Genomic DNA, 27,699 nt, shown 5'->3' on the forward strand with positions numbered 1-27,699 from the left:
AAATTGAATACGTAGCTATTGTTTTTATTTATTAGTATTGTAAACTCTAGTTGCAGCTTTAACAAAGTCTATAAATTGATCTGCATCTTTGTGTGTATACCTCCACATAAAATCGGCCAAGTGCGAAGAAAACAAGTATTTTTTGACACCAAAAGCCGGCAAATTCGTTTTAGCTTGACGCCAGTGACGTTCTATATTATTGATATGATCACCATTGTTGTTCACAAAATCAACTGAATGATTTTCCTTTAATAATAAATAAAAAAAGAAGCTTTGTTTTCACGTAGACATATGTTATAAAAGATGTCATTTTCGCATCTGTTGTGCAACATGATATGCACCCAGACCACCTGATAAGTTACTTTCGATTTCAGACTTTTCACTTTCAACTTAGAATTTTTCGTTCTTTCTAAGCACTTCATTGGGATTCTTTTAAAGAACGAAGCATTGTTGTTATCAAAGTAAAACTTGTTGATCGTACCACAGCCTTTTTAGACCACGCCTATTAATGGATTAATTTTATAAAAACTTAATGGTCGTCTAACGAGATTTATAATTTTTGATTTGAATACAAGTTCACTTTCATCAAAATAACCCGTCAAATCTTTTTGAGCGCCTAATCAAACCGGGTGTTAAACCGACAGTTTTGCCTGGCAATGTTGTCGACCTGTTGAGCCGTGTATCTTGTCAGGCAGGGCCCCTAATGGTAACGTACTTCTGTTTTTCTAATTTCAAAATGAGAGCGTTTTTAATTGGTAAACTTAGAGAATGGGAACAATATGAATTTTAATTATAGCTTTTGTCAGGATATTTAAATCCAACCTGGATAACAACGAGCCAAAGTCAACTTGCAGAACTTATATACCCATTCATCATTGTGTCTCATCAAAATAGAATCACAGCTTCCCAATTGCTTGAACGCGACATGTTATGCTTTTCCAAAGGTACCTTGCTCAACCAAGCAAAAGGTACGTTCGATTGGTTTGCTTTAAAATTTCAAATTTCATTTAAATCAGATCGAAGTTTAATATAATGACTAGAAAAAGAATTTCGAACCATCTTTCACCCTTTCAGTCCCACGCGACCGCACTGCGGTTCCTTTGGACCCGTCGTTTTTTCCCAGAGGACTGCATAGCGGTCCCTAATTTATTTTTTAAATTGTGATGTTTTGGCGGGAAATAAAGAGATGTCTTTAAACAGGTTTCAAAGAAGATAGGATAGCGCGTCGTGTGCAAAAAAACACGTAAAAAAAGCTTGTTCGAGTAAAAAGTTTTGTTTACAAAAGTATTTACAAAAATTTTTGCAAGCAAAATCTGTAAGGCCGAAAATGGGATTTTTTACAACTTCCATCAATCATTATGATTTTTCTATGAGGGCTAGTCAAACAATTCATTTTCAGTTAGTAGATACTGTTGTGCTTAACATTTATCAGAACAATGAATGGGTTTACATAATTTTTTCATAAAAAAATTACCATTGAATGGCAAATAATTGCTGTTTTCAAATTTTTATTTGCCTTTCTCTGGTCACGTGACACGCTGATGACGTCATTTTGCAAATTTTTTTCTTTCAAAATGATCCTCATACTATAAGTGAAAAAGGGTGAAAACTTGAGAGGACTAAGTTTAGTGATTCCAGAGATATTGAATAATGAGTGAATGCATTCAAAAACTCGTTTTACGGCTCTGGGAAAGTAGCTGTGAAAACTCTGGGACTGAAAGGGTTCACCAAGATAATCCAATTTTGAAACCTTTGAAATTTCAACGGATTTGTTCTTTATTTAAATCTGTCTATTTTTCTTACTAACAACACAGTCAGCGAAGCGTTATCGCCATCAGTGATGAAGAAGACAAAAAAGAGCAAATAGAAAAGACATCGTCAAAGAAGAAAATGATTACGTCCGTTGTCGAGGTTCAAATACAGTGCGATCCAGGGACTAAAGTTTGTGTGAATGTAAAAACGATTGTAGATAATAAAAAATGACTGTTTTTAAATATTTCCTATCAACTTCTTGTTTAATTCCTTTTTGCTCATTTTAAACTTTCAAATTGAGACCATTTTTGTGCGACTTAGAAGACTTTGAGTAATTTTTAATTCTTTGTTAGAGGCTATCACTTTCTATTTTTGACTTGTTACTTCAATTGAAAAAGAAAAGGAAGTAACGTCTTCTACCACCGAAACGCCCTTATTTTAGTTAAGCCGTAATAGACCTTAAGTCAGATCCTAAACCAATCCTTAAGAATTTTTTTTTTGCCTAAGAGATGTTGGCAAGCCGTTAAAACATCATTTTGGTGGGTGGAATGACGATTGAAAGTACTTTCGTTCTCAAAATTGGAAATTTTCACATGAAATAGAATACTTCGTTCATTTATAAGCACCCATTATGGAATTGTTTTTAAAGAACGAAGCATCATTCTGATGAAAAAAAGTCGTCACACCTTTTTAAACCACGCCCATTTTGGTTTGAAGCCAACCTTTTAGATTTGGAACTTGCTCAATTAGGAAAAAGAAAATTAAGTAAGGCCTCTCTACCACCGAAACACTCTTATTCTAGTTAAGCCACAATAGACCTTAAGCCAGAACCTAAACCGATCCTTAAGCAAGATTTTTTGCCTAAGATAGGTTGGTAAGCCACTACGCCGTTATCGTTATGGATGAAAAGACAATTCAAAGTACTTTATGAAATAACTCACATGCAACAGAATACTTCGTTCTTTATCAAGCACCCATTATGGAAATGTTTTTAAAGAACGAAGCATCATTCTAATAAAAAACTATTTTTTATCAAAGTAGCCACACTTTTTTAGACCAAAACCCATTTTTTAGCTACGAATACTTCGTTCTTTAAATGCACATGAATCGTAATGTTCTTAAAGAACAACCTTTTATCACCCGTTAAAACAACGAAAATCATTGATTTCGCAAAGCTTCTTAAATCAACGGAAACCGTTGTTTTAAGCGGCTTGGATGCTTCCATGCCGCTGCCGCTCACTTCATTACTGCTCCCACGGTCAAAATGGTAGCCCTTGCTGTGTGGCATTCCCGCGTTTTCTTGGATCCTTCTGTTAGTTTTTTCACGTTTGACTCTTTTTTTGAACCCTGGATTAAATGGATTCCCAATCTGGAAATCAAGGTATTTATGAAATTTGCAATTTTTAGATATTTTTTTTGCCAGAATAAGCTTTAAAATCCCCTGATTGCTTACAGATGTACAGTACTACTACTACCGTGAGATTGGGTAACTTGCTTGCATCAGTGGAGGCTAACATGCATAACCCTCAAATGAAAGACCTGGCTGGTCATTAAAATACAAAGTTAAATCAAAACAAAAATGGTAGAGTAGAGCTGTGAGCGGAGCTGTGTAATTGTATTTTAATGACCAGCCAGGTCATTCATTTGAGGGCTATGCATGTTAGCCTCCAATGATGCAAGTTACCCAATCTCACGGTAGTACTACTAGTGACTACTAGCACTACTCTAGTACTAGCAACTAGCCCAGCGATTCCAGCGATAGGGCTGCAGTAGTCTGGAGATCCATACTCTATTCAAACTTACACTGCATAAGCAAAAATCGGTCGGTCGGTCGGTCGGTCGGTCGGTCGGTCGGTCGGTCGGTCGGTCGGTCGGTCGGACGGACGGTCGGACGACCCTAGGTGCGGCCCGCCCACTTTTTCGCCGGTAGAATCATTGTAGGATTTAAAAAATTTGAAGGATGTAGCATCAAATAGTCCTTTTGCTGGTGGAATTACTTATTCAATAGACCGTCGCAATCGCCAAAAGGACTATTTTAAAAAGGGGAAAAACCTATGGTTGGAGGACCCTGCCGACGCACCGGACTGTCCGGTGTATTTGTCCGGTGGCAAAAGGTATCATTTCGCTACACCGGATGCAATAAGTCCGGTGTCAGTCTGGTGTTGCATACAGGGAATTTTAGACGCCGGACATTTACGAAACAAAAAATTAGGAAACACCGGACGTACCGGACTGGTCATGTCCGGTGTTTTGATTGTCCAGTGGAAAAAATATCCTTCTCCGACACCAGACATCCGACTTCCTTAAGTCCGGTGTAGAGATTTCCGGTGGTAAAAAAATTCTCATTTTACACCGGACTTTCGCGTGTCCGGTGTTCGTTAAGTCCGGTGTGTCGGATCACTACCCCCTACCCTAGAGTTACCCCCCAACCGTAGGACCCTGACGGTTGGGGGGTAACTCTAGGGTAGGGGGTAGTGATCCCCTTCCGAACTATGGTTGCAGGAGGCTTTAAAGACCATTCTTGCAACGCATACTCTTAGGTGCCAAATAAACGGGGGGTTCGAATAAACGGGAGTGTTGGAAAATTTTCAAAATTTTATTAAAGGGGGGACCTAATTGTCGGGGGGGGGGTTGGAAATTGTACTTCTGAAAACCCGATAATAAGATAAATATAAGCTAAAATCAGGCTATTTAGAGCAAAATAAGGGATCTTCTCTTTGACAGCTGAAAATATTCTTAAAAATTAATAAACGGGGGGTCCTAATAAGGTCCGGGAGGGTTGGAAAATTTTCGAAAAATAAACAAGTGGGGGGGCCGTTTATTTGGCACCTAAGAGTAGGCAGTCACGGTTCCAAGACTACATACTGATATTCCTGCCCCTGTGTCAGCCAGGACTGTATCCAAGTGGTTGTTAATTAATAATTCTGCGTTAAAGTCCTCAGTGGAATCACTGTTATTGCTTATCCTGAAAAGATTAACATTGTAAACTGTGTTTTCATCTTCTTCTGGTGTTGATTCATTGGTCAGTTCGTTAACTGCTTTCTAATTGGTTGAATTGCGGCATACTTTTGCATAATGGCCGGTTTTATCACACTAACTACAAATAGACTTTCTAGCTGGACATTCTTTAGCATGCACTAGTATATCTTGCTTCTTTCCTTCAATACCACAAAGAAAACATGCCATTTGCTTGTTCTTATTTGAGGTCGTAGGTGCAGGCCTTCTATCAGGGTTCTTCCTTGAGTATTTTCCGTATACTTTGTTGATCTTGCCTTCACCACTGATCTCCGAGGCACTTTTGGCAGCACTTTCCAACCGCATGCCTTCTTTTCTTAGTGATGCAAGGTCCCATGAATTCTTTAACGCTTCCTCCCTGATCTCTTCATTTGATGTCCCAATAACTATTTGGTCTCTGATTGCGTTTGTCAGGGCTGTACAGTTTTCATTATCACATGAGAATTGACAGTGTTTTGCCTCTTTCTCAACTCGGTTGCAGAAAGCTATAAAAGTTTCTTCCTTCTCTTGACATAAGGACCGAAATTGGAAGTTTTTCAAGGCAAGGTCAGGTTTTCAGTTGATTTGTAATACAACTGCATTGTCTCCTTGAATTGTTGCCAAGTGGCTTCTTTCCTGGGTTTTTCAATTGGTAGTGCCATTGTCCAATCGCTAACAAGCCGACGTGATGAGTATATACCCAAAAATTTGGCAACCTGTATTATGTTAATTGACCCTGACTCTCAAAAAACAAATGAAAGAAAGTATATTAGGTATAGATCCCTTTCTCTGACTTTTCTGGAAAACATCCTATTCTAATAAATATTTTTGTTACTTTTCTTATTTATCTAGCATAATTGTTTATCCATGGAATGAAAACTTTGCTTACAACCATGTGCACAAAATGACTGATTTCTTGACTGACTGACATACTTGTTACCTGACAGAATAACTACCTGACTGTCACATTACCTTACTCAACTATAAATGACTAAATTCACTGTGTAAGTTTTAGATTTTCAGCATGTCTCTTATAAATGGATTCTTAAATTTAAAAGTAATTTATTTGCTTTCCTGCTGAAAAAAACATCTTTCTTTAGGCCCCGATGCATCTGCAAATTTTATGAATGCCAAAAAGAAGGCCAAGGTAAAAAAATTGGTTTGATTCTCTGATATCTTTTTGGTAAACGATTACTTATATAATAACTCATGTTCTCTCTTAAAAGTTTCTATTTAAATAAGAGTGCGATCGTATGCTTACTCATCAATTTTAAAGTACAAGTTTTTGGTACTGAATTGAAACGGATGTGGAGCAAGATTGGTCAGAAAAAACATATCTTGCTTATAATCAGCATAATATAACAATAGGGAGACACTGTCCTGATATGAAATATATGTCTCATATGAAAAGGGAACACTTATGCAAACATAAAACCTTTAATTGAAATTTAGTGCATAGTACTAAAAGAAATATTATTTTCGAAATCTAGATGTTATAACTCGTGAAAAGTATAATAATTATATTGAAGTATTTATATGAAAACATTTTACAAGGTAGTGAGTGGTCAAGATGTCACTCATATAAAGTCCTTGTATTATTTTTTCATAGTCTTGTCAACACTGTGATGCTCCACTGAACATCGATACATGCCAAAATTGCGGGAAAAAGCAAAACAAGGTTTGTGTGATTTACCTTTGAAGATCTCAATTATTCAATCATTTTAATACCCCCTACATTTTCTGGGCTAGGGTTCAGAGGATGGACAGACAGTTAGGCCCATCTTAAATGGAATTTTTAGCACACAAGATCCTTGGATTTGAATTGATTTAAGTTAGATTATCGTGTGTGATTGGACTTTTACCTATATAAATGCCTCTCTTTATGAAAACTATGAATTTTTGTCCCCTTGGGTTTGTATAATATTCAACAGTGTCCTACCACATCTAAATAAGATACCAATTTTCGAATGGATACGTAAAAGTAGCGATGTGATTTTTATCCCTCAATTTCTTATTCCTGATATGATATGGATAAGGGTTGACACCATAACTTGCGTATTAATGGCAAAAGACATGGTGCTTTTTTATGATTTATAGAAATCCTACTAAATTTAAATCAAAAGAAAAGATTGAGCAATTTTTATCATATTTATCCCTAGGATTAGATTTTTATAGTAGAACTTATGACAATTTTGTGATATCAGGTGATTTTAACTTAGAACCCGAAAATGAATTAATTAAAAACTTTATGAATGCACATGACCTTTACAATCTGGTCAAAGAAAAAACCTGTTTTAAGTCAGAAGCTGGCACCTGCATTGACTTGATTTTAACAAACAGGAAGCATTCCTTTCAATTCACTGGTGCTCTAGAAACGGGTTTAAGTGATTATCACCTGCTAGTTCATACCATGATGAAATCTACATATGTTAAGTTACCACCTGTAATTAAAAGGTATAGGGATTACAAAGATTTTAATTCAGTTATTTTCTTAAATGAGCTAAATAGTATACTTAAAGACAGAAACATCATAGATTATAATATTTTTGAACGAATATTTGTAAATTTATTAAACGAGCATGCACCATTAAAGACAAGGTTAATCCGTGCTAATAATAAGCAACATGTCACCAAAGAACTCAGGAAAGCTATTATGCTCCGATCGAAACTTAAAAATATAGCAAATAAATCCAAGAATCCTGAAGATGTTGCTCGTTATAAGCGTCAGAGAAACCTTGTCGTCAATATGAATAGGAAAGAAAAGAAATCTTTCTTCAGCAAAAATGACCCAAAACAATCTCCCAAAGGATTTTGGGACACTTTCAAGCCATTCTTTTCGAACAAGGTCATTAATGCTGATGAGAGAATCCAGCTCATTGAAAATGGAAGCATAATATCTAGAAATAGAGATATTGCTGAAACTTTCAATGAGCACTATCACACTGTTACTGATCGATTAGACGTTCCTCGATGGAATTCTGTTAATGGTGAAATCTCAGATGATATCAATACGGCCATAGAAAAATTCTCTGACCATCCGAGTATTTTGAAAATTCTTGAAAACAGGCAAGGTGTTGATAAAATTGAGCTTTCACCTGTAACAAATTCCGAAACACTCAAGGTAAGGTAATAAAAAACCTGAACGATTCTAAATCAGTCAGTGGTGATATTCCTACCAAAATTATAAAGTTAGCCAAGTTTGTATGTGCTCCTACTTTGACAGCGTGTTTCAACCACAGCCTTACATCTCAAAATTTTCCTGATAGCTTGAAGCAGGCTGATATAATCCCAGTCCATAAAAAGAATAGTAAGCACGACAAGGACAATTACAGACCGGTCAGTTTGCTCCCCTCCTCAGCTAAAATCTTTGAAAAACTTATCTCAAATCAGCTTAATATATTTTTTGAGTCTTTTTTCTCCACAAGACTATGCGGTTTTCGCAAAGAGTATAGCACACAAAGTGCTTTACTAAACATGTTGCGAAAATGGCAGTCAACTCTCTCTACTTCGGGTAAAATAGGAGCTATACTGATGGATCTGTCAAAGGCCTTTGATTGCTTACCCCATGATCTTCTGATCGCCAAACTTCATGCATATGGATTGGATTGTAGAAGTCTCGCCTTCATACACAGCTATCTTTCAAAAAGGAAACACAGGGTCAGGGTGGGATCATCTTACAGTAACTGGCTACCTTTGCTATTTGGAGTGCCTCAGGGATCCATTTTGGGTCCAATTCTGTTTAATGTTTTTATAAATGATTTGTTTTACTTTGTAAATGAAGATGACCTCTGTAACTTTGCCGATGATAATACTCTCCATAAATTTGCTTCTTGCTTGGAGGAAGTCATTGAAGCTTTGAATATAGACATGCATATTATTCTATCCTGGTTTGAAGATAATTCCCTCGTAGCAAATCCGGAGAAGTTTCAGATGTTATTTCCAGGTACAAAGAATGCAAATATAGCTCTTGATTTAGGAAATTTTTCACTAAAATCTTCAGAGTGTGTTAAACTTCTTGGTTTAGCCATAGATAGTGCCTTATCCTTTTATCCGCATATTCAGGATCTATGTAACAAGGCCTCACAGAAAACAAAAACTACACTCAGGTTTAGATCGTACCTGAGCCAAGAACAAGCGGACTTTATATTTAATAGTTTTATTTTATCTTATTTTAAATATTGCCCTTTAATATGGATGTTTTGTAGTAAGATGGCTCACAATCTTTTGACCGAAGCTCATTGCAGGGCCCTTAGGGCAAAAGAAATCTGTCCATCTTGATTATGACGAGCTACTGGTCAAAGCAGATTGTGCGTCTATTCACACTCAAAATCTCCAACTTATGTTAGTGGAAGTTTATAAGAGCGTAAATAAAATCGGAAATAAACTAGGCTGGGATCAGTTTGAAATTATCCAGCGTAAATCAGGGAGTGATGTTGAGGATGAGGATTCCCAACATCCCCCAACATCCAGAAGAGGCGCTCAAATCAAACTTCCGCTACCAAAAAATGCAGTTTGCTTGAATTCCTTCAACTATCGGGCAGGACAGGCTTGGAATAGATTGCCCAATGAGATCAAAACATCAGACTCAGTTGAGTGCTTCAAAACCAAAATTTTGAAAACAAAAATTTATTGTTCTTGCAAACTGTGTTCAATCTTTTAATGATTTTTAAAATTTTAACTTTTACAAGATTATTTACTATTTAGTAAATATTTGATCGTCATGTTGGTGTTAATTAGTCTTTGTACTATTTTTTTTGACCAACGTTAAACAAAGAATAAATAAAAAAATAAATAAAATATCACAAGCAGCTCCAAACACGGTTGCCAAAATTTTTCATTAAAATGCTCCTCACTAAACTAAAGATGTGATATGAGCATGATGATGATGATGATGATGATGATGATGATGATGATGATGATGATGATGATGATGATGTTATCGAGAAGAGAAATGTCTCTTCAAAACCTTTCTTCATAAATCATCAAGAAACAAGAACAATCGTAAATATTCTTCATTTTTTCGCTACCCATGCGTTCTTTTCTAATGCTTCTAATCAAGAAATAACTAAGAAAACTTCAATTTCCAGAAACATCCCTTTGTCACGGACCCGTAAGACCCCTACCTCGGTGGAAAGATAGGCCGAAAAATCGTCCCGGGGGAGAAAATAACCTTTCAATTTCAACCCTACTGGAAATTATTCTATGATTTTATCCCCATTGGAAATTGAATGGGAAAAATTGCACTCCAAAACCATCCCCACTGGAATTTTTGACCATGAAACATTAGATTTTCTTCATCGGGATTTCGATATAAACTTTTATCCCTACTGAGAGAAAAAGCTCCACCGGGGCGCTGAGGCGGGGGTGTAATAAAAAAACTTTAGTCAAGGCAGCAGACATTTTTGAAATTTTTGTGCATACTATGCTAAATAAATGCATTAGACTGTAATAAAAAAGAAAAGTAATAATATTAAAGTCAAAAAAGCATTACTGTAAAGGACTTAGAGAACAAATTGCTTTTCCAATGTAGAGGATCTTATCTTTTAATCTGGCTTTCGGCTTAGATCTTAACCCTCTTAAAGCAAGTCCAAAACATATTTTGCGTGACGCGCACCGCTTCCCACAGTTTTTACAAAGCCATGTATTGGTAAAAATTCTTGATAAGATCTGAAAAGATCGTTAAAGATCTTTAAAGATCTTTAACAAGTAAGAATCTTAAGAGATCTTTGTAAGATCTTACAAAGATTCTTATGCAATCTTGAAAATTTCTTATTACAAAAAGATCTTTAAAGATCGTGTCAAGAAATTGTTAAGAATTGTCAAGATTCTTCGCACACATTCATAGTAAGAAAATTTAGGTTTCTTATTAAGTTCTTAAGAAGAATCTTATGAAATCTTATGAAATCTTGCAACCATAAAATAGTTTAAGATTCTTAGCGTTTCTTATCAAGTTCTTATAAAGAAACTTTCCAAATCTTAATTGACAAATATGCAAAGAAACTTTAAGATTCTTAGCGTTTCTTATCAAGTTCTTATAAAGAGACTTTCCAAATCTTAATTGACAAATGTGCAAAGAAACTTTAACATTCTTAGCGTTTCTTATCAAGTTCTTATAAAGAAACTTTCCAAATCTTAATTGACAAATATGCAAAGAAAGATTCTTAGTGTTTCTTATAAAGTTTGGGTTAAGAATCTTGTTGAATAAACACAATAACACGTAAATTTGTGGTTATGATAAAATCTTCGATTTTGACTTTTTTAAAGAATTTGAATATCAAATTTACATAACACCATACAAATAGGGTATATAGGGTAAAATTATTATTCTACAAAATATTTAGATTTCATATTTCTACAGACATCTGTAGAATTACGGCAAATTAGTAGATTGCTACACAACAGAGTCTATATTGTATACACCATAATGAGTAATTTAGCGCTGACAAGTAAGGGCGAAGAATACAATGAGGTCGAGTCACTTAACGGTCGGGGCTGTGGATGGCGTAATACCGGATAAATAGCGATCTAGACAGTTAGCCTAACTCGTCAGTTAGACTGTTTACTCGTCACTACAAAAGTTCTTGGGTCAGGGGTTTGGAGCTCACCGACGCTAGTCACCAAGGATAGTTGTCCTAAGATTCGGTAAGAATATTGAATCGATGTAACGCTGATCAAAACTATCTCGCGTGGTTAAGTTAAAGATTTCATCCAAGTATAGTTGTTCTAAGATTCGGTAAGAATCTTGAATCGCTGTAACAGACAAGAATCTTATTAGCATCTTACAAAAGAATCTTATCAGATCTTTAAAGATCTTAAAGGATCTTGGCACGTTCGTAGTAAGAAACTGAACAAGATCTTATCAAGAACTTATCAAGAATTTTTACCAGGGTAAGTTTTAAAGAAGAGTATTAACGAGGGGATTTCGAAAAGTGGTGGTTCAAAAATTTTAATATACCCTATCTCGAAATATCGGCTAAAAACTGATATTGACGTTGTAAAATACGTCGAAAAAACTCGTTACAAAGACGGCCTTATCATAAAAAAACATCGATAACTCCAATTATTTCAATGTTATGAACTATAAAATTTACCCGACTATGCAAATCAACAATTCTGAACAATTTAATAAAAAAAATTCAAAACTTTCTTCAGAATAGAAAATCTGCGTCACTTGTCAAATTTTGATGTCAATCGCAATAATAGAATTGAAGTTATTGCCCTTTTTGGAAAATGACGTTAATGGAACCGTTTTTGTGACGTGTTTTTTCGCCGTATGTTACAACTTAAATATCAATTTTTAGCCGATATTTCGAGATAGGATTAATTTAGATTTTTGGCCCAGAACTTTCGAGATCCCCTCGTTAATAAACTCCTTTAAAGCTATACACCCACCTGAGCTTTAGGATTTTGTGTCCTCGCTGAGCCGCCAAAGTCCTAAAAGGTTAATGACACGAAATATTAATAATTGTGTTATATTGATTTCATTCTCCGTCTTAGGGTCTGAAGCACAACAAAATGGCTTTTTAGCAACAACAAAAGGCGTCGCAGTTGTAGCTGGAATGGGCGGCACAATTGTTGTCATGGGTGCCCTTGTTGTGAAAAAAGATATTTTGGTCTGCCGCCCCTAAATCATTTAAATAGTAGCTTTATTAAAATAAAATATAATAAAATGCTTCTTCAAAGCATTACAGCACTTATCAGTATGTATAGATCTAACGAATTTTTTTATGTCGTAAGCACGAGTCGAGTGTGAGATGTTCAATTCGTGAACTCCATTGATAATGTGTAGAAGCGTGGTATAGAGAACCTGGATCTGGCATTTTCATGCAGTGTAAACTGACGATGACAATTTTCATACTTGGAATAGTTTTGTTTCTTTGCTAAACATTACGTCACATTTTAAGCAGCTACACAAGTAGAAATCTTTTACTATCTTTGAACTAACGAAAGCATCCACCGAGGAGATTTTTTCAAATAACTGTTGCCAAGGTCTATTTTGGCTGGAAATACAGTGCTGTTTACCAAAGAATTCAAAAAGTACTGCTCCTGGAAATACTAAGCTGTTTCTGGTTAATCTTTGGAAACTAGAGAAATTTTTCCGCTCTTGCTGGAAAATCATAGCTGTTCACCAAAGTTTCTGCGACTGTCTTTTCGAACAAGAAATAAAAAGCTGTTTACATTCGCCAGCTGAAAATTCATAGCTGTTTAACTAGTTTCATAAGATGCAGGGGTGTGTATTTCTTGAGCTGTTTCCTAAGCCCAAAAGTATTTTCCAGCTAAATTTTTGTTTATTTACCATTATGACGTCAGACACTGTTTCATTTTTGTGATTGCGCAATTAGCTGGAAACGAAGAGCTGTTTTCTTCGCAATATAAAATCCAGCTGGCAAATGTAAACAGCTATTTCTAAGGGAAAACGACTGATACCGTTTTTTATGAGGTGTTTACAGACATCTCTGTATTTTTTATAATGTTAAGAGCTGTTTTGTATGACTTTGTATGTTTCCATACAAAGTCATTATTTCCAGCTGGAAATGAAGAGCTGTTTCCAGAAAAATAATAAAACAGCATTTTCTGAAAAAAACTCCTGGCTGGCAAAGTTAAGCTTCTGAACTAAGAATTGCTAATTTATTAAGACATCTATTTTTGCAATAGATTATCATTCTTTAAGCCTTTAAAGAGATTTATGAGATAACAAGACTACACATTTTTAATGCAGTATGTAATTTTCTCAGCATGTCTTACTGGTGTGATATCAAATAATGTACACGTTTTTTTTTTTATAAGAACAAACTATATAAGAACATAAGGCTTCGAGGCCCAAAAATTTAAGAACATTCTAAGAACATTTTAAGGCTTTGGAGACTTAAAAACATGCATTTTCTTAAGAAATTACATCAAAATGCTCAAAAAATACTGAAAATAAGAACATTTTAAGAACATTTTTTGGCTTCAAATCCAAAAAACTAAGAACATCCGAAGGCTTCGAAAATTTTTGACGTTCTTATAAAAAAAAATACGTGTACTATTTTCAACAGAGACTCTCAGCAGAAACCCTTTCTTAGAAACATGTATTATTAATAATATTTGAATCTATGAAATATACCATTGTAAAATAGTATAAATTGAAAAAGTCTTTGCTATCATGAAAAAATGTTTTACCTCAATGTTTTACCACAGTATGAAACCGCCTTCGCGTATACATCCAATAACAAACCCTTTTTTAGCATAACTCTCAGCAGTATCTCTTTCCAAGAATTATAATTAAAATAAATATCAAAGTTGTAGTCAATTTTGATTCTAAATAAGTTGTTTAAAGTGGATGTAAGATATTACTAAAAATCAATTTTACGGGTGGTAGTACGATACTTTCTGGCATCCGTAATTGTTTTTGAGGAACTCATTCAAAAATCTTGAAAAAATAGATCTTGAAAAGAGCTTTCCAACGAACCTAAATATGACCTACTTTGCACTCTCCAGAGCTGCGATAATTTCATTTGAAGTTGGCACTTCTGAACGAAAACAAGCGATTTTTTCGATGCCGTATAGAAAGAGAAAAGGTCCGGAACTTTACTATTACCTAAAATATACAAGTTTAGCGGGAAAAGTTCTCGGCGTTTATAAATTTTTCATTTTTAAAGAGTAAATGCAAGAAATTTTATGCCAGGGCTGTACATATTTTCAGTCTCATTTACCGGGTGAGAATTCCCCTGCACGGAAAACTGGGATATCTCAATTCTGCAAGTTGTGTAAATAGTATTTATTTTCACATTTACCAATATGCAAGTATCATTTCTTAGAAATATCAGATTTCTTTTGTAGTAAATTTGAAATATACACATTTTCATTCATATTTTTATTCAAATTTCCTCAAAGTAAATGCCAAATTTAAGTACAAAAATAAATGCGACAGAAATTTCACATTCAAATATTTTTTGATCTTTCTCAAAAGGATTTCTGTAGCTTACAGAAAACCAAACCCCAGTTTTTAATGCAGTGTTTTTAGGTGGTTGGGGTAGTGTAAAATGAAGAAGGCAAATGCAAATGGAAATTGAGGAAGGTAAATGTATTCCTTTTTAATGGGAGGGGCGTATTAGAAATTGACACTTCCATCCAGTTGGGATATCAATTTAAACTAAAATTTCAGTCTAGAATGAAATTTCTTGGTATTTTTCTCAACAGTGCCATTTTAAAATCTTTTTCCAGTGGGTAGGGGTTCTCAATGGTTCTGTGAGGCGTAGGTGTAACTGTAAGTCATTTTTAGCACCGCAGTAGTGGAAAGGACAAAATATCGTGACATTATTTAGCAATAGACGATATCGGCTTAACCGAATTCTCCCCGAATGATTACCCATGATGCATTGCGCAAAAAAATTCACGGACAATAACCCTAACCCTAACAATGCATCATGGGTAATCATTTGGGGAGAATTCGGAAAGCCGATATCGTCTATTACTTTTTTCGCTACAATATTATTGCCTACTTCTTGGCTCGCTGTTTTGTTAAAAAATAGAAAAGACCTTTAGATCTATAAAAGATTTTATCACAGTTGAACATCAACAAGACCCTCCTTTTCTTCACGTGATCTGATATACTTAGTTTTTACGTTTCCTACTTTAGATTATTTTCCAGGAGATGTTTTTTGAGGTATAATAATTGCATTTATTCTTTTCATATAAAAATTGATTTCAATTGTTATTATCAAAACACTTAGACATTCTCTTTTATCATCCCAAACCTTGACAATTTGAAATAAAATCTTAGTAATACTTAATATCATACCCTGGCAGGAGCTTTAAATTTCATTTGATGACAAATTTGAACGAGGGAAAGAAACAAGAAAGCACTAAAGAAACTGCTTCGAAGTTTGTTTTCAAATATGGAGTTTTCTAAATTTTTTATTTTCATCATATTAGCTATACCGGTTTGCATACAATCGGGTAAGTTCATTTCACTGATAAATATTTCATATTTCATGGTCTATGTGGGACTATGTGGTATCTAGAAGTTTTTCACATTTCGTTAAGTTACGTAATTTCCGCCATTATGGAGTGTAAAACATTCGATTTCGTAAAGGCGATCCCTTATGCAATTCGAACGTTTTACTCCATAATGGCGGAAATTACTTAACTTAGCGAAATGTGCAAGACCTCTATACTCGTCATTAAAAGTTGAATGGTTTAAGTATGAATGTAATCTTTTATTAAAGCTTTTGCAATGCTCATAACGCCGGGGTATTAGTCTCGCGAGGTGACGGGTATGTTCGAGCCGAAAATTGAAAATCAACCCATTAAGAGACAAAATTTTGATAATTTTGGGACCCATACTGGAGAGACTTTTTCCAAAATTTTGGTCGATTGCCCCCAAAATTTGGTTGTTTGTCGAAATTTCTGGAAATTGCTGGGACCCTTTCAGAGAGTAACTTATGAATTTTACCCCTTTGAGAGACTTTTGAGGTATCAAAAAGGGTACCTTTATGGCTGGCAAATACCCGGCACCCATTTTGCCTAAGTACCCCCCCCCCCGGGTCATAACGTCATTATTTGTAAATCCTCCCACAAAATTCTTTAAAATCAAGAGCTGGCAAAGCTTTCTTGATGAAGTTCTAAATTCTACTTCCACGATTTGTTGGGATTATGAGCCAACTGAGAACCGTTTATTTTAGATATCCAATTTTTTCAGTGTATCAAACAATCGAACTACCTAGCTGGCACAAAACTTTCTTTCAACGTTATATCGAAGTTATGAACGTTAGATGAACGTTAAAACGTTGTGGGTGGTTTGCTGGGTACATGTTCCTAATCAGATAGCTCAGTAATTTCGTACAATTTATTAAGGTTTGTAACACATTATTTTATTTTAATTTTAATAGCCAACGATTGCGATCTAGACTTATCATTTGTTGTCACTGCATGTCCATTTGACGGAAATAGTAATTTCAACGAATCAGTTGATTTTATCAAGACGGTAATAGACAACTTCGTCATTGGCCCCAATCGTACTCGAGTGTCCATTATCACCGCATGTTATTCTTCAAGGCGACTGGATTTTGGTTTTAATGAAAGTCTCAGTTACTACCTCTACGACCTCAACTGGTATCTTAATAACATGAAGAAGCCCAAGGAAAGTAAGTAACACTGACTTTAAAGTAAGTAGAAAGAGCGCCAATTAACAGGATATCGAAGGGCTCCTCTTTTTATAGTGATCTACCAGAACCAGACCCGGAAGGAGATTTGGGAGGCTGAAGCTCCCTCTCCCACTTTTGAGCAGACGAGATTCTTTTTCTCAAATCCCTATCGACTTTTATATCATTTTGAACCATTAACCCCTCCACTTTTACGGTTGTTCCGCCAGGCTTGAGAACGTAGGGAAGGGTGCTACGAACTCACTTCCCAGTCCATATACCCTTGCTCATTCTCCTAATTTTGTAGTTTGATTTTACAGTAGGCTACGACTTAAAACAACGTTTTGTGTCTAAAAGTGAAAGTGGTTCTGAGCTATTACCTTTTGACAGGGGTTGGTAAACACACCTGAGCACAAATATACGGCATCCATCGTTAAAGATTAATCTAATCTTCCGTTTTAATATTGAAGGTTATGTCCAGGCTACATATCTTGATTACGCGTTAAACTTTGCAAGAGAGGTCTTCACTCCAGGCTACGGGGAGAGAACCAACAAATCTAATGTAAGTGTATCCTAAACGTGTTTCCCGGGGACAGAGAAGACTATAGAGTTACAGAAAAACAAGGGTTATATTTCATTCATTTTCGACCGAGCTGTCAGTAAAATTTCAATTATGTTTATAACTTTTGATCGATTTCAATTAGATTACAAAAATATTCCTCAGTACACTCTTCTCGAGATGCATTGCAGGCCTCTTTTTTAAATATCGTTAGTAGGGTAACTCGACATCATTTGATACGTAATTATATCGTTTGTGAACGTTTGCGCTTCTGTTTTAAGATTGATAAACTGCCTCTTGAGAATACATTAACGTCAATGTAGATTTAATGCCAATAACTATTCCGTTTGAAAACGAGGCCTGCAATGCTTTTTATACATCTCGAGAAGAGTGTATTAGATATAACTAGTACAATATAGTTTCAGTATGTTGAAAAATATTCATTAGTGACGTAATACTTCATTTTAGGTGCTGGTTGTGCTTCTTGACAGAGGGCATAATGGCATCAGTTTTTTCAAAAATTCAGCAAAATCACTTCATAATAATGTGACAGACTTAAAAGTCTTTGCGGTTGGAATCGGAAATGATACGGCTATCGACAACTTAAACATCATTGCTAATAACAAATCATCAAACGTCTTCCATGAAGTGGATTTAAGTCTCAATTCCACTGCAAAATATGTTAGCTTTATGGCTTGCAGTGGTATGTACATCTTTATCTTTTTGATCTGTATTTGGACTGCTTCTGAAAAAAATTAAACGCATCCCCAAAATAGTTTTTGTTATAGGGGATGCGAATCGGCCTCGAAAACCACGTCCAGTTTTTGTAAGATAATCCTTGTTATTCATCTTTGTTGTCATTTTATTGAGGGCGTTGTTGTCACTTTTAACAAAAAAGCAAAATTACAAGCTTGTACACCAAAATATCCTTCCTCTATATTGTAATTTTCCTAGTGTACGTGGTTTTTTCGAGATCCTATCGCATCCCCTATACCGAAAACTTTTTCGGGTATGCATACAGCGTAGGGGCGACGTCCATATTCAAAGTCGCCACGAGTAACGGAAAAAGACCGTTACTTTCAAAATATACCTACCCACCTCCTTAATGGTCTTCATGATTTGACCAAATTTTTACCGAAGCTTCCATTCCCGCTAAAATCAAAACAAACGGCCTGCTACAAAGGTCGCCGCTTTTGGAGGTTTACAACGGCCGAATTCCATCACAACTTTTAAACGGCCTTTGTTTTTAAAACTCCCGAGGCAAGAATTTTATACTCTGAAACCACCCCTAAATTGCTCAGGAAAAGTATTTTGGATAGCGTGGCTAAAGGAAAAAGCGAAGGAGTGGTGTGGCGACTTTGAATGTGGACGCTGCCCTATTCAGAAAAAATTTATAATAGTTTCACCCGACGCCTCACACTTCCTCTGTATAATCCCAAAATAACTCTTTCCTTAAGGAGTGGGAACAGAAGAAGTTCTTTCTCACGTTGGTGCAATGCAACATGCACCTCCCCACCAACCTTAAACATTTTCTCATGTCGCCACAAAGCAAAGAAGATTTGAATCAATTTTGCTCCATTGTCCCAGGGACAAAATCAAAGACACGTTCTTTTGGGTTTTGCGAAAAAAAGAAACCATGGTACACGCAATATCAATTTTTTTGTGTTGATAGGGAGCATATTGCATTGCATCAACGCGAAGAAACCTCTCGCGTCCCCTTTATGTTCAAAATTTCATTTTCATTACAACGTTAGCTATCGGGAAGGCTTAATCTTGAGAAATAATTATTTGAAGTTCAGCTTCATGATTCAGGGCTTTATCAAAAGGATGGATGTGTTCAAAATATTTCGGTGATATCCTTTACCCTAGTAGTAAATAAAGCTGGTCCGCAAAGCAGTGCGATGGATTTCAGCTATTTTGGAAGGAAAACTACAATCAGGGTCATAATATATTGGCACTTTTGGCTAATTTACAATTTTTCGAAAATTGAAGTTCGAGCGAGAATGTCAATTTTTAGGCCTTCAACTTGATTTCATCAAGTATTTCGATCTGGGAGGGATTTATGGGTTTCTAGGCTATATTTCAAGCCCTACTAGACCATTTTTGAACTTTTGGATCCTCACATCCTAAGGTCCTAAGTCTTAAGTCTAGCGTTAAAACTCAGAGTTAAAACTCTACCCTTCGAACCTACTTTAGAGCACTTACAAATCGATTGTGGTTTCAAAACACCCCGGTGAATTTCCCTTTTGTGCCAAATATTTTGTCCCTGATTGTAGCTATGGATGGAATTTCTTTCATAACAAAGTATGATGTATCTTTAGTTTATGCTGGTTTTTCTCTCTGAATCTTTTTTTAGCTTTCAGTCCACTCCACTGAACTCAGCATCACCAGATACTATCAGAAAGTAAATTTCAGCCAGAAGTAGACTCTCGTGTAATCTATGTTAGGCCCAGCGGAATCTGGGAGGCTGCAAAGACTTAAGTCCCCCTCCTTCTGAGCAAAGTACATTTATTTCTCAATTTTCCATTGCAAAAATTATCTTATTTAAGCCTTCTTCCCTCTCACTTTTACAGTTCTTGCGCCTTCTTGTTTGTTAACATTGAGTGGAATATTTCGATTCGGTTAAACAGCAGTGTTTGAGACACTTGATTTTCATAGAAAAACAGCCTAAAAAAGGCATTTTTAACCATCAAATGAGGGGATAAGATCAAAGTTTTTTCCCGTCGCCCTCGGTGAAAATGTCGATCTTTTATGATTAGAGAGGAATATACTTAGCTTCTATTTTTTGTCTAAACAAGGTAGTTCTTGTGAAAGCTCATTTTAGCCTCATTTTAGCAACTGACCTACCTCTTCTCAGGAAAAAGGCTTAAATTTTTTTTTGAATGAAGCCTTTTTCTGCAGCATTTTGATTATCGCTAGCGATTTTAGATTTTCGTATAACTTTTTTCAGGGGATATGCTTTGGATTCGCATCAATATATTTAGCCTAAGACATGATATTTTTGGTAATTCTTACCCCCTGGATTAGTACCAATAACTAATATAAGATTCAACAATAGAGTGTAGAAAACGTACGCACTCCTCCAAAAGCGCCTCTATAGATATACCTATTTGAAATGTGCTGTCTCCTTAAGTAAGTAGGTAAGTAAAAACAATGAAAAGTCATGTTGGTGACCTTGGCCTTGGACCGCTAGTTTACTATTCATTCTCATTACAGATTTCCTTCCATTTGGTAAAGAATTTGGAGATGATTATGGAAATGCAGGTGATGATGTCGCAACATGTTTTTCTTCTTCCTTCTCTCAAGAATTTCCTCTTTTCTTTACGAAGAATCACTCAAAAGTTTGTGTAAGTCAACAATTATTTCAAAATTTAAGGTTAATACTAAAATAATACTCTGCGTGGTTTACTTCGATATTCACCTTGCAGGCCCGGCAGAAGCGGGGAGACTGGGGAGGCTTCCCTACTTTTGAGCAAACTGCACGATTTTTCATTAATTCCTAGCGAAATTCAACTTATTTCAGCCTTCAGCCTCCCCACCGTTCCGCCGGGCTTGCTTTGATAGCACGTATTTAGTACCCCATTTATTCACTCAGCGCTCATCGATCACCTTGAATGTCTGATGGACAGGTGGATATGTAGTAGTAGTGTTTATTTATTTCTCTTAACAAGACTAGCGACCACACTCATAGAAAAAAATCTAAACTAAGGAGGTAGTAGCAAAATTGTTAAGTTACAAGAAATAAATCTACAGAAATCTTTTATAAAAATAAGTACCTATGTTAATGTAAGATATAGATGAATCTACGGCTAGAGTAGGTAATTTGATACAAATAATTAGAACTATTGCGACAGGTAATATAATTTAATCAAGTCCTTAAGACGATCCAATTCTAAGGTTGACATATCATCAAAGGTCAAGAATTTCTGAAGTTCATTCCAAGATAAAATGGATTGATATAGTACTGAGTAATTGCCATAAGTTACTGTGGAGACCTCGGGAAGTTAAAACAGACCAGATTTACCTCGCGGTATGACTTCACGACGCTCAACATCATCAAGACGAGTCAAAATGAAGTGTTCTTGCAGAGGAGGTGGTAACATTTGATTAAAGATTTAGTAAATAAAAATAATATTTAGGTATTTTACAAAGTCAAAACAGGTTAAAAGAGTATGCTCCAAGAAGAGAGGTGAGAGATGTGCTCGAAAATCGGAAAATATCATAACTTGGAGAGCTTGCTTTTGTAGTGTTAGAATTCGACGGGCGTGAACAGATTACTCTAGATCATAATCATTATTCGTGTTGGCAAGTACACGATACGTTCGATTAACAATTTCATTTTCATTTTTAGATAAGCAGTAATGGATATATTACAGTAGACAAACATGTAAGTAGAATTGCTGCTTCACTAACATCCGACTACACCGTCCTTGTGCCATTCAATCACGACATGAGAAGCCTTGGCAACGATACTTTTTTCCGAGCAACTAAAAATAAAACTATTTTGAAAATGATTGACGAAGACATTGCGCAGAAAAACTCCGGCGAATTTCGCTCAAAAGAGGCAATCGTAATAACTTTCAATAACTTACAATATTACGCCAATTCAAACCTTACATATAATTATCAAGCTGTCCTTGCTACAGACTATGATAAGGTGTACGCAATATTCCACTATGAAAAGATGGATACTCGTGGAAAAAATAATATTGGTTTCAATGAGCCAAATACAACCGACACATGTAACACAACATTGATATTTAATTTGAATGAGAACAATCTTACAACGTCTTCCAACATTGATAAACCTGGAAAATTTGTCTTTTTACTTGAAAGGTGCGTACCCATTGTTCTATTTGAAGACTTTGCTGCACCTACCACAGCACAAAAGTTTATATAAAAACATCCAAATGTCATTAAGTTTTCCATACTGCATTTGCTGATAAGAAAATATGTTAAAGTCGAATGAGAAAAGTACCTTAAAGCCCGGGGGTACCACCCTTGCCGACCGACGGGGGTGCTCCGCTGAGGTTTGAAAAATTGACCCTACGTTGGACTCGTTTTTTGAAAAATTTACCGAAATTTGCGGAAAAAGTGACCCTGTATGGGACTGAAATTCCAAAATGTTCTCAAAATTTGCTACTTTTCCCAAAGGTTTTCCAGAAAAGGCACCCTACGAGGGACTGATTTCTCAATTTTGGTGTTTTTGTGATCCTACCTGGGACTTGTGAAGGTGAAAAAGGTACCCTGAATAGCAGCGCATCCCCATTACCTAGTTTGTCCTAGTACCCCCGGGCCTTAAAGTGACATAAAGTACAGACGGCGAAACAAACTGTACGCAGCGAGATACAAAATCAAAACAAATCTTACATATCAAAACAAAAATCCAAAATAGAATACAGTGCCGTAGGAAGCATTTTCATATTGGGGGGGGCTGAAGTTTAGTGATACCGCGAGGGCCAACCATGGTTTGGCCCGAGGGGGGAAATTTTGAAAATTTGAGCTCTAGATTGCTTAAAAATACACTCAAAACATGCACATAAAAGACAATTATGACAAATTAAAAAAGAAAAACTTTGCATTTTGCAAAATAACCATTTTTGAAAAAATTATTGGGGGGGGGCATAGCCCCCCCTTGCCCCCCCAGTTTCTACGGCACTGGAATATGGCTGATTTTAATTGTTTCTATTGTTTTAATTGTTTTCTTTTAATGACACGTGGTTTTTTTGCAATGGTTACATTTACTACTTTTATGTCCGTTTAAAAAAAAAAATTGTTTTCTGTTTACTTTAGCCCTAAATGCTTATACTGTCCACATGGTTTCCGAACAGTAAATGCATCATGCCAAAAAGTCGACGAATTCATTATGTTTGCAAAGCGAAATGAAATCATATTCTTAGATGCTAAACTCGATGATGAGGCTGTTCCACCTAGTCAACCAATTCCCAATTTACAATATGCTGTTGCCATTGATTACGATTACGAGAGCAGGATGATATATTATTCAGACATCCAAGCGAACACTATTAGCCGTGTTGATATTTATGGAACTAACAACGTGATAGTTATGGCAAGTAAGTACGCACACGTATTTTGTAGCAAAAGTGTCAGCGTAATGATACTAATTACCTTAAGATTGGTTTCCACATGGTAGGTAAAAATAGTGCAAACTTAGGCCGAATGGACTTTAACTCTTCGTGCATCTTCCTATTTTTTATATGCGGATCTCGGATCTCAGGATTGGCAAGTGCTATGAACTTGAAATTTTCACAAGTGACAGTTATTGACAAATGAATACGATTTACAAACCTTCAGGTCAGCCACCTGTTTAGTTGGTATTTTACAGATCAGAATGTTACATTAGCTGCTCGAATGAATTAGCTAATTGGCGTCATATTTTTTGTTGAAATTGCATCCACTTGCCAAATTAAATCAGATTATACCGAAAAAATAGTTCCAGGGTGGTATTTGCTACTTCACAGACCGATCTGTAAAATACACACCCCCTTTTCCAGAACCCAGGAACTGCTGTAGCTTTTAACTTGAAATTTTCACAAGTAATATGTCTTGACCATCTAAGACAATGTGCAAAATTTCAGCCACCTGCGCAGTTGGTATTTTACAGACCAGTCAATATTTTACCTAAAATGCTCACCTTCTGCATAACTACTAGATCTCGATAACATTTTGAGAGCAAGTTTTTATTATTTTTATTAGAGAAATGTCGTTTCAGCAAAGTCTATAAAGACCTTCAAAGAAAACTCCAACGATGCACGGGAAAACCATCCCTCAAAATACGATTCAAGAATAGTGTAAAATAAGATCGGTTAGAGGCCCACTGTGAGCCTAGCTTGTAAATCTGTATAATAATAATTATTAATACCTACCACTTGTCCAAATTTCAAGTCAATAGGATTTTCCAATCTTGAGTTATAAAAATTTAAAATTTAGGACTAATTTAGGCAAAAAAGGCAAATTAGGACCGGTCTGTAAAATACACGCCTATATTAAAATATTCTCTGGGTCCCTCTGGGGTCCCTCTGTCTTCATCCTGGCTTGGGACAGGACATTACCCCAGTGGGCTATACAAGATGACAACAAACTCCAGGTAGACTAACAGGAGAAGAAAACAAAATAAATATCAAGAAAGGTGTAAACACTAGACACCAGGCAGGGGACATCCTCGCACATCCTGGTGAAAAATTTGTTTTATTTAAGTTAAAATTTGGCTTTAGTATTACAAATAATGAAAAAAAAGATATTGCGTTGTTACTAAAAGTAGTAACACGGGGTAACATGGGGTAACAGGGGGTAACATCAGGGTAACAGGGGGTAACACCTGGGTAAAAGGGGATAACACCAGGGTACAAGGGGGTAACACCAGGGTAAAAGGGGGAACACCAGGGTAAAAGGGAGAACACCAGGGTAACAGGGTACTCATTTAGGGACCTCACAACCTTCTGACTGGTGCCATTTTATATCCATCCACGTTATCCACATGACGTTCTGTATGATAAATATTTTTGGTGTTCTGTCATTTTAGGCATCATATTTTATGATTTTGTCAATATTTTTGTCAAAAATGTCAGCAGGGTGTCAGCATTTTCTCAAAACCCCACGTGCCTACAAAAAAGTCCGCTCTTCAAATTTTCAACCCCTCAGAGACACCATTTTCAACCTGTTACCCTGTTACTCGAGTGTTACCCCCTGTTACCCTGGTGTTCTGGTGTTACCCCCTATGTTACCAAGGTGTTACCTCCTGTTACCCTAGTGTTACCCCCTGTTGTTACCGCTTTTAGTAACAACGAAGATATTGTATCAATTTCTGATCAAATGCCAAAATTCCAGTTTTTTATCTGATCTTTTTAAAAGTTCTCTTTGGGTTTAATAACGACAAAAAGCTCAAATTTTCCATCGAATTTCTCATCACGAAATTGCTAAAGCTAGCCACACATGTCAAATTACGAAACTTTGGACTTCTAAACCAGAGAGTGTCCCATGCCAAACCTTATGCTTTTAAAACTACAGACACTAACTTTTCTAAAGATTCTGGAGTTTCAATGTGACACTTTCCAGTTCAGAAGTTTTTTTTCAAACTTAGCCTGTATTTTCAAAGCTAAAAATCTCAAAAAAGAGTCGAAAAATGAAGTATACCTTATTTCTACCCATGTAATGTTACCCTCCATGCAAGCATTTACAATATAAAAAGTGTAAGAAGTACTATCTTGTTCCGCTCTGTCTCCCAATTTCCAAAGTTTTACCATTTGGACCCAACGAGATATATACCACGCGAGATTTTTTGATCAATAAGTCATTAAAATGTTATATTAAAATGAAGACATTGCAATTAGCCTATTTCATAGTTCATGTTTTCAATATATGATTTTTTTCTACAAATAAATTTAACAAAAACATCGACAATAGAAAAGAGTTCTTAAATTCCCAAGTCATTTAGGATGATTAAAAAAGTTAGTTTTTTTCAATGTCTTTATTGAAGGGAAATCTGCACAGATTTGTGCATTTTCCCCCTGGAAATTGAATAGAAAAGAGCATGTAGCAGATACACGAATCCTATGAAATAGGCTAATGTTGAAACGAACAATTAAGTTACGTCACGCGCTATCTTTTGCTTTGATGATTGGTTGAACAACTGCAATCTTTATACAAGCCCTCGAAAAAACATAATGTCAATCTGGCTTTAAGAGTGTGATCCACAGCTACAGCAGGGATGGGTCAACATTTTTAGAAAAATATAATAAATCGGAGAGTGTCAACTGTTAACTGTTTTTTTTTCGCCGAAAGAAAACAAGGTGCTTTCAAGCAAGAGTAATTACAAAGGGCTTTCTTTTTACAATGTTTCTAGATGTGACTCATTGTCATGGTTTAGCTTGGGACTGGGTCAACAAACGCTTGTATTGGACAGACACTGGAGATAATACAGTTAATCGATTATCACGAGACGGCTACTCAAAAGAAGTTCTTTTCCACGAAGGAGCAGACGAGCCACGTGCTATTGTGCTGATGCCGTGTGACGGTAAATATTCCCCTTTAAACAAGAGAATCTATTCTTTTCATTTATTGATGTATAATGCCAAAAGTCGCAGGGATACTAGAGTTTGAGGGTGTCAGCTTTGTGCGAACTGGACACACAAAAATCGACCTTTAGAGAGACTTTTGTATTTATTTAGAATTTTAAATTTAAGAATGAAAAAGTAACCCTTCGAGAGATCAAATTGGCGAAAAAGACGATTTTCAAAAACTTCGTACATGTAGAATAATTATTTTGACTATTCTTTGTTTTCATTCGTACCCTTACGTTAGAGAGACTATGGAAGGGGGAAATACTCATCCTTACCGTTTGCAAATACTGAGCATCAATTTTTGCCTAGTATCCTCCAACACCTGGTTGCAAAAAAAAGCTTACGAAGGTAGTTTATGTCAAAGACATCTTAATTCGTGAAATTCAATAGTCGGGAGAATACTTCCCCAAATTTAGATAAATTTATTCTGATCCTGCGAAGTAAATCAATTTTGACGAATTTAATGAAATTTGATCCTGTGAAACAATAATCACAAAAATATAAACATGAAAAGTTCTAATATTATTTTAGGATACATGTATTGGACTGATTGGGGAGCCAAACCCTGCATCAAACATGCAACCATGGATGGATTGAACCCAAAAATTATTATTGGGACTGGGCTGGGTTGGCCAAATGGACTTGCTGTAGACAAAGATGAGAATCAATTGTTTTGGGCAGACGCTCTGCTTGATCGGTACTTTCCCAACGTTATTTTTGAAACAATATATTGTGTGCCAACTGGGCTTTACCATTCTTTCTTAATGGCTTTTATCTGAAAACTATTTTTTTCATCGGTCCTATACAATGAAGTAAAAGCCCGATGGGCTGGAAGTAAATCTCTAAACTTTCTCAGGAAAGAAAAAAATGAAGCCTTAAAATATGCGCATTTTCGACGACGGATTGATTTAGCGATTTCTTGGTTTCGAGTGATACTTTTTCGAAAATCTAGCGGTTAATTTTACTTTCAATCTGGCATTTGGTCAAAACCAGGTGGTCGCGCTCCGGGGGGGGGGGGGTACTAAGTTGCGAGTGACGGGATTCCGAGCGAAAATCGAAAATCAACCCTTTGAGAGCAAAATTTTGATGATTTGGGGCTTTGAGAAACTTTTTCTAAATTTTGTAGATTTTTCCAAATTTGGTTTGATTTTCACCAAATTATGTCGAAATTCTGGAAATCGTGACCCTT

General features: G+C 35.9%; 1 protein-coding gene across 1 annotated transcript; it reads left to right on the forward strand.

Annotated features, from left to right (window-relative positions):
• The first annotated feature begins 15,510 nt into the window (after positions 1 to 15,510).
• On the forward strand, positions 15,511 to 27,289 carry LOC136822448 (uncharacterized). The gene is made up of 9 exons (XM_067078711.1): positions 15,511 to 15,687; positions 16,620 to 16,874; positions 17,342 to 17,433; positions 17,899 to 18,133; positions 20,647 to 20,777; positions 21,782 to 22,266; positions 23,224 to 23,504; positions 26,294 to 26,464; positions 27,042 to 27,289. Exons 1-9 carry the CDS (start codon positions 15,627 to 15,629, stop codon positions 27,287 to 27,289), a joined length of 1,959 nt encoding a protein of 652 aa, XP_066934812.1. The 5' UTR covers positions 15,511 to 15,626.
• The last annotated feature ends 410 nt before the right edge of the window (positions 27,290 to 27,699 follow it).

The sequence above is a fragment of the Clytia hemisphaerica genome, unplaced genomic scaffold, assembly GCF_902728285.1.
Source record: "Clytia hemisphaerica strain Z4C2 unplaced genomic scaffold, Clytia hemisphaerica genome assembly, whole genome shotgun sequence".
Taxonomy (NCBI): Eukaryota; Metazoa; Cnidaria; class Hydrozoa; order Leptothecata; family Clytiidae; genus Clytia; species Clytia hemisphaerica.

What these genes read in the sequence shown, in the direction of transcription:
- LOC136822448 (XM_067078711.1), top strand. Translation starts at nt 15,627, where the DNA reads ATGGAGTTTTCTAAATTTTTTATTTTCATCATATTAGCTATACCGGTT. An exon ending in AGAATCACTCAAAAGTTTGT is followed by an intron (nt 20,778 to 21,781) that starts GTAAGTCAACAA and finishes TTTCATTTTTAG; the next exon opens with ATAAGCAGTAATGGATATAT. An exon ending in CAACGTGATAGTTATGGCAA is followed by an intron (nt 23,505 to 26,293) that starts GTAAGTACGCAC and finishes CAATGTTTCTAG; the next exon opens with ATGTGACTCATTGTCATGGT.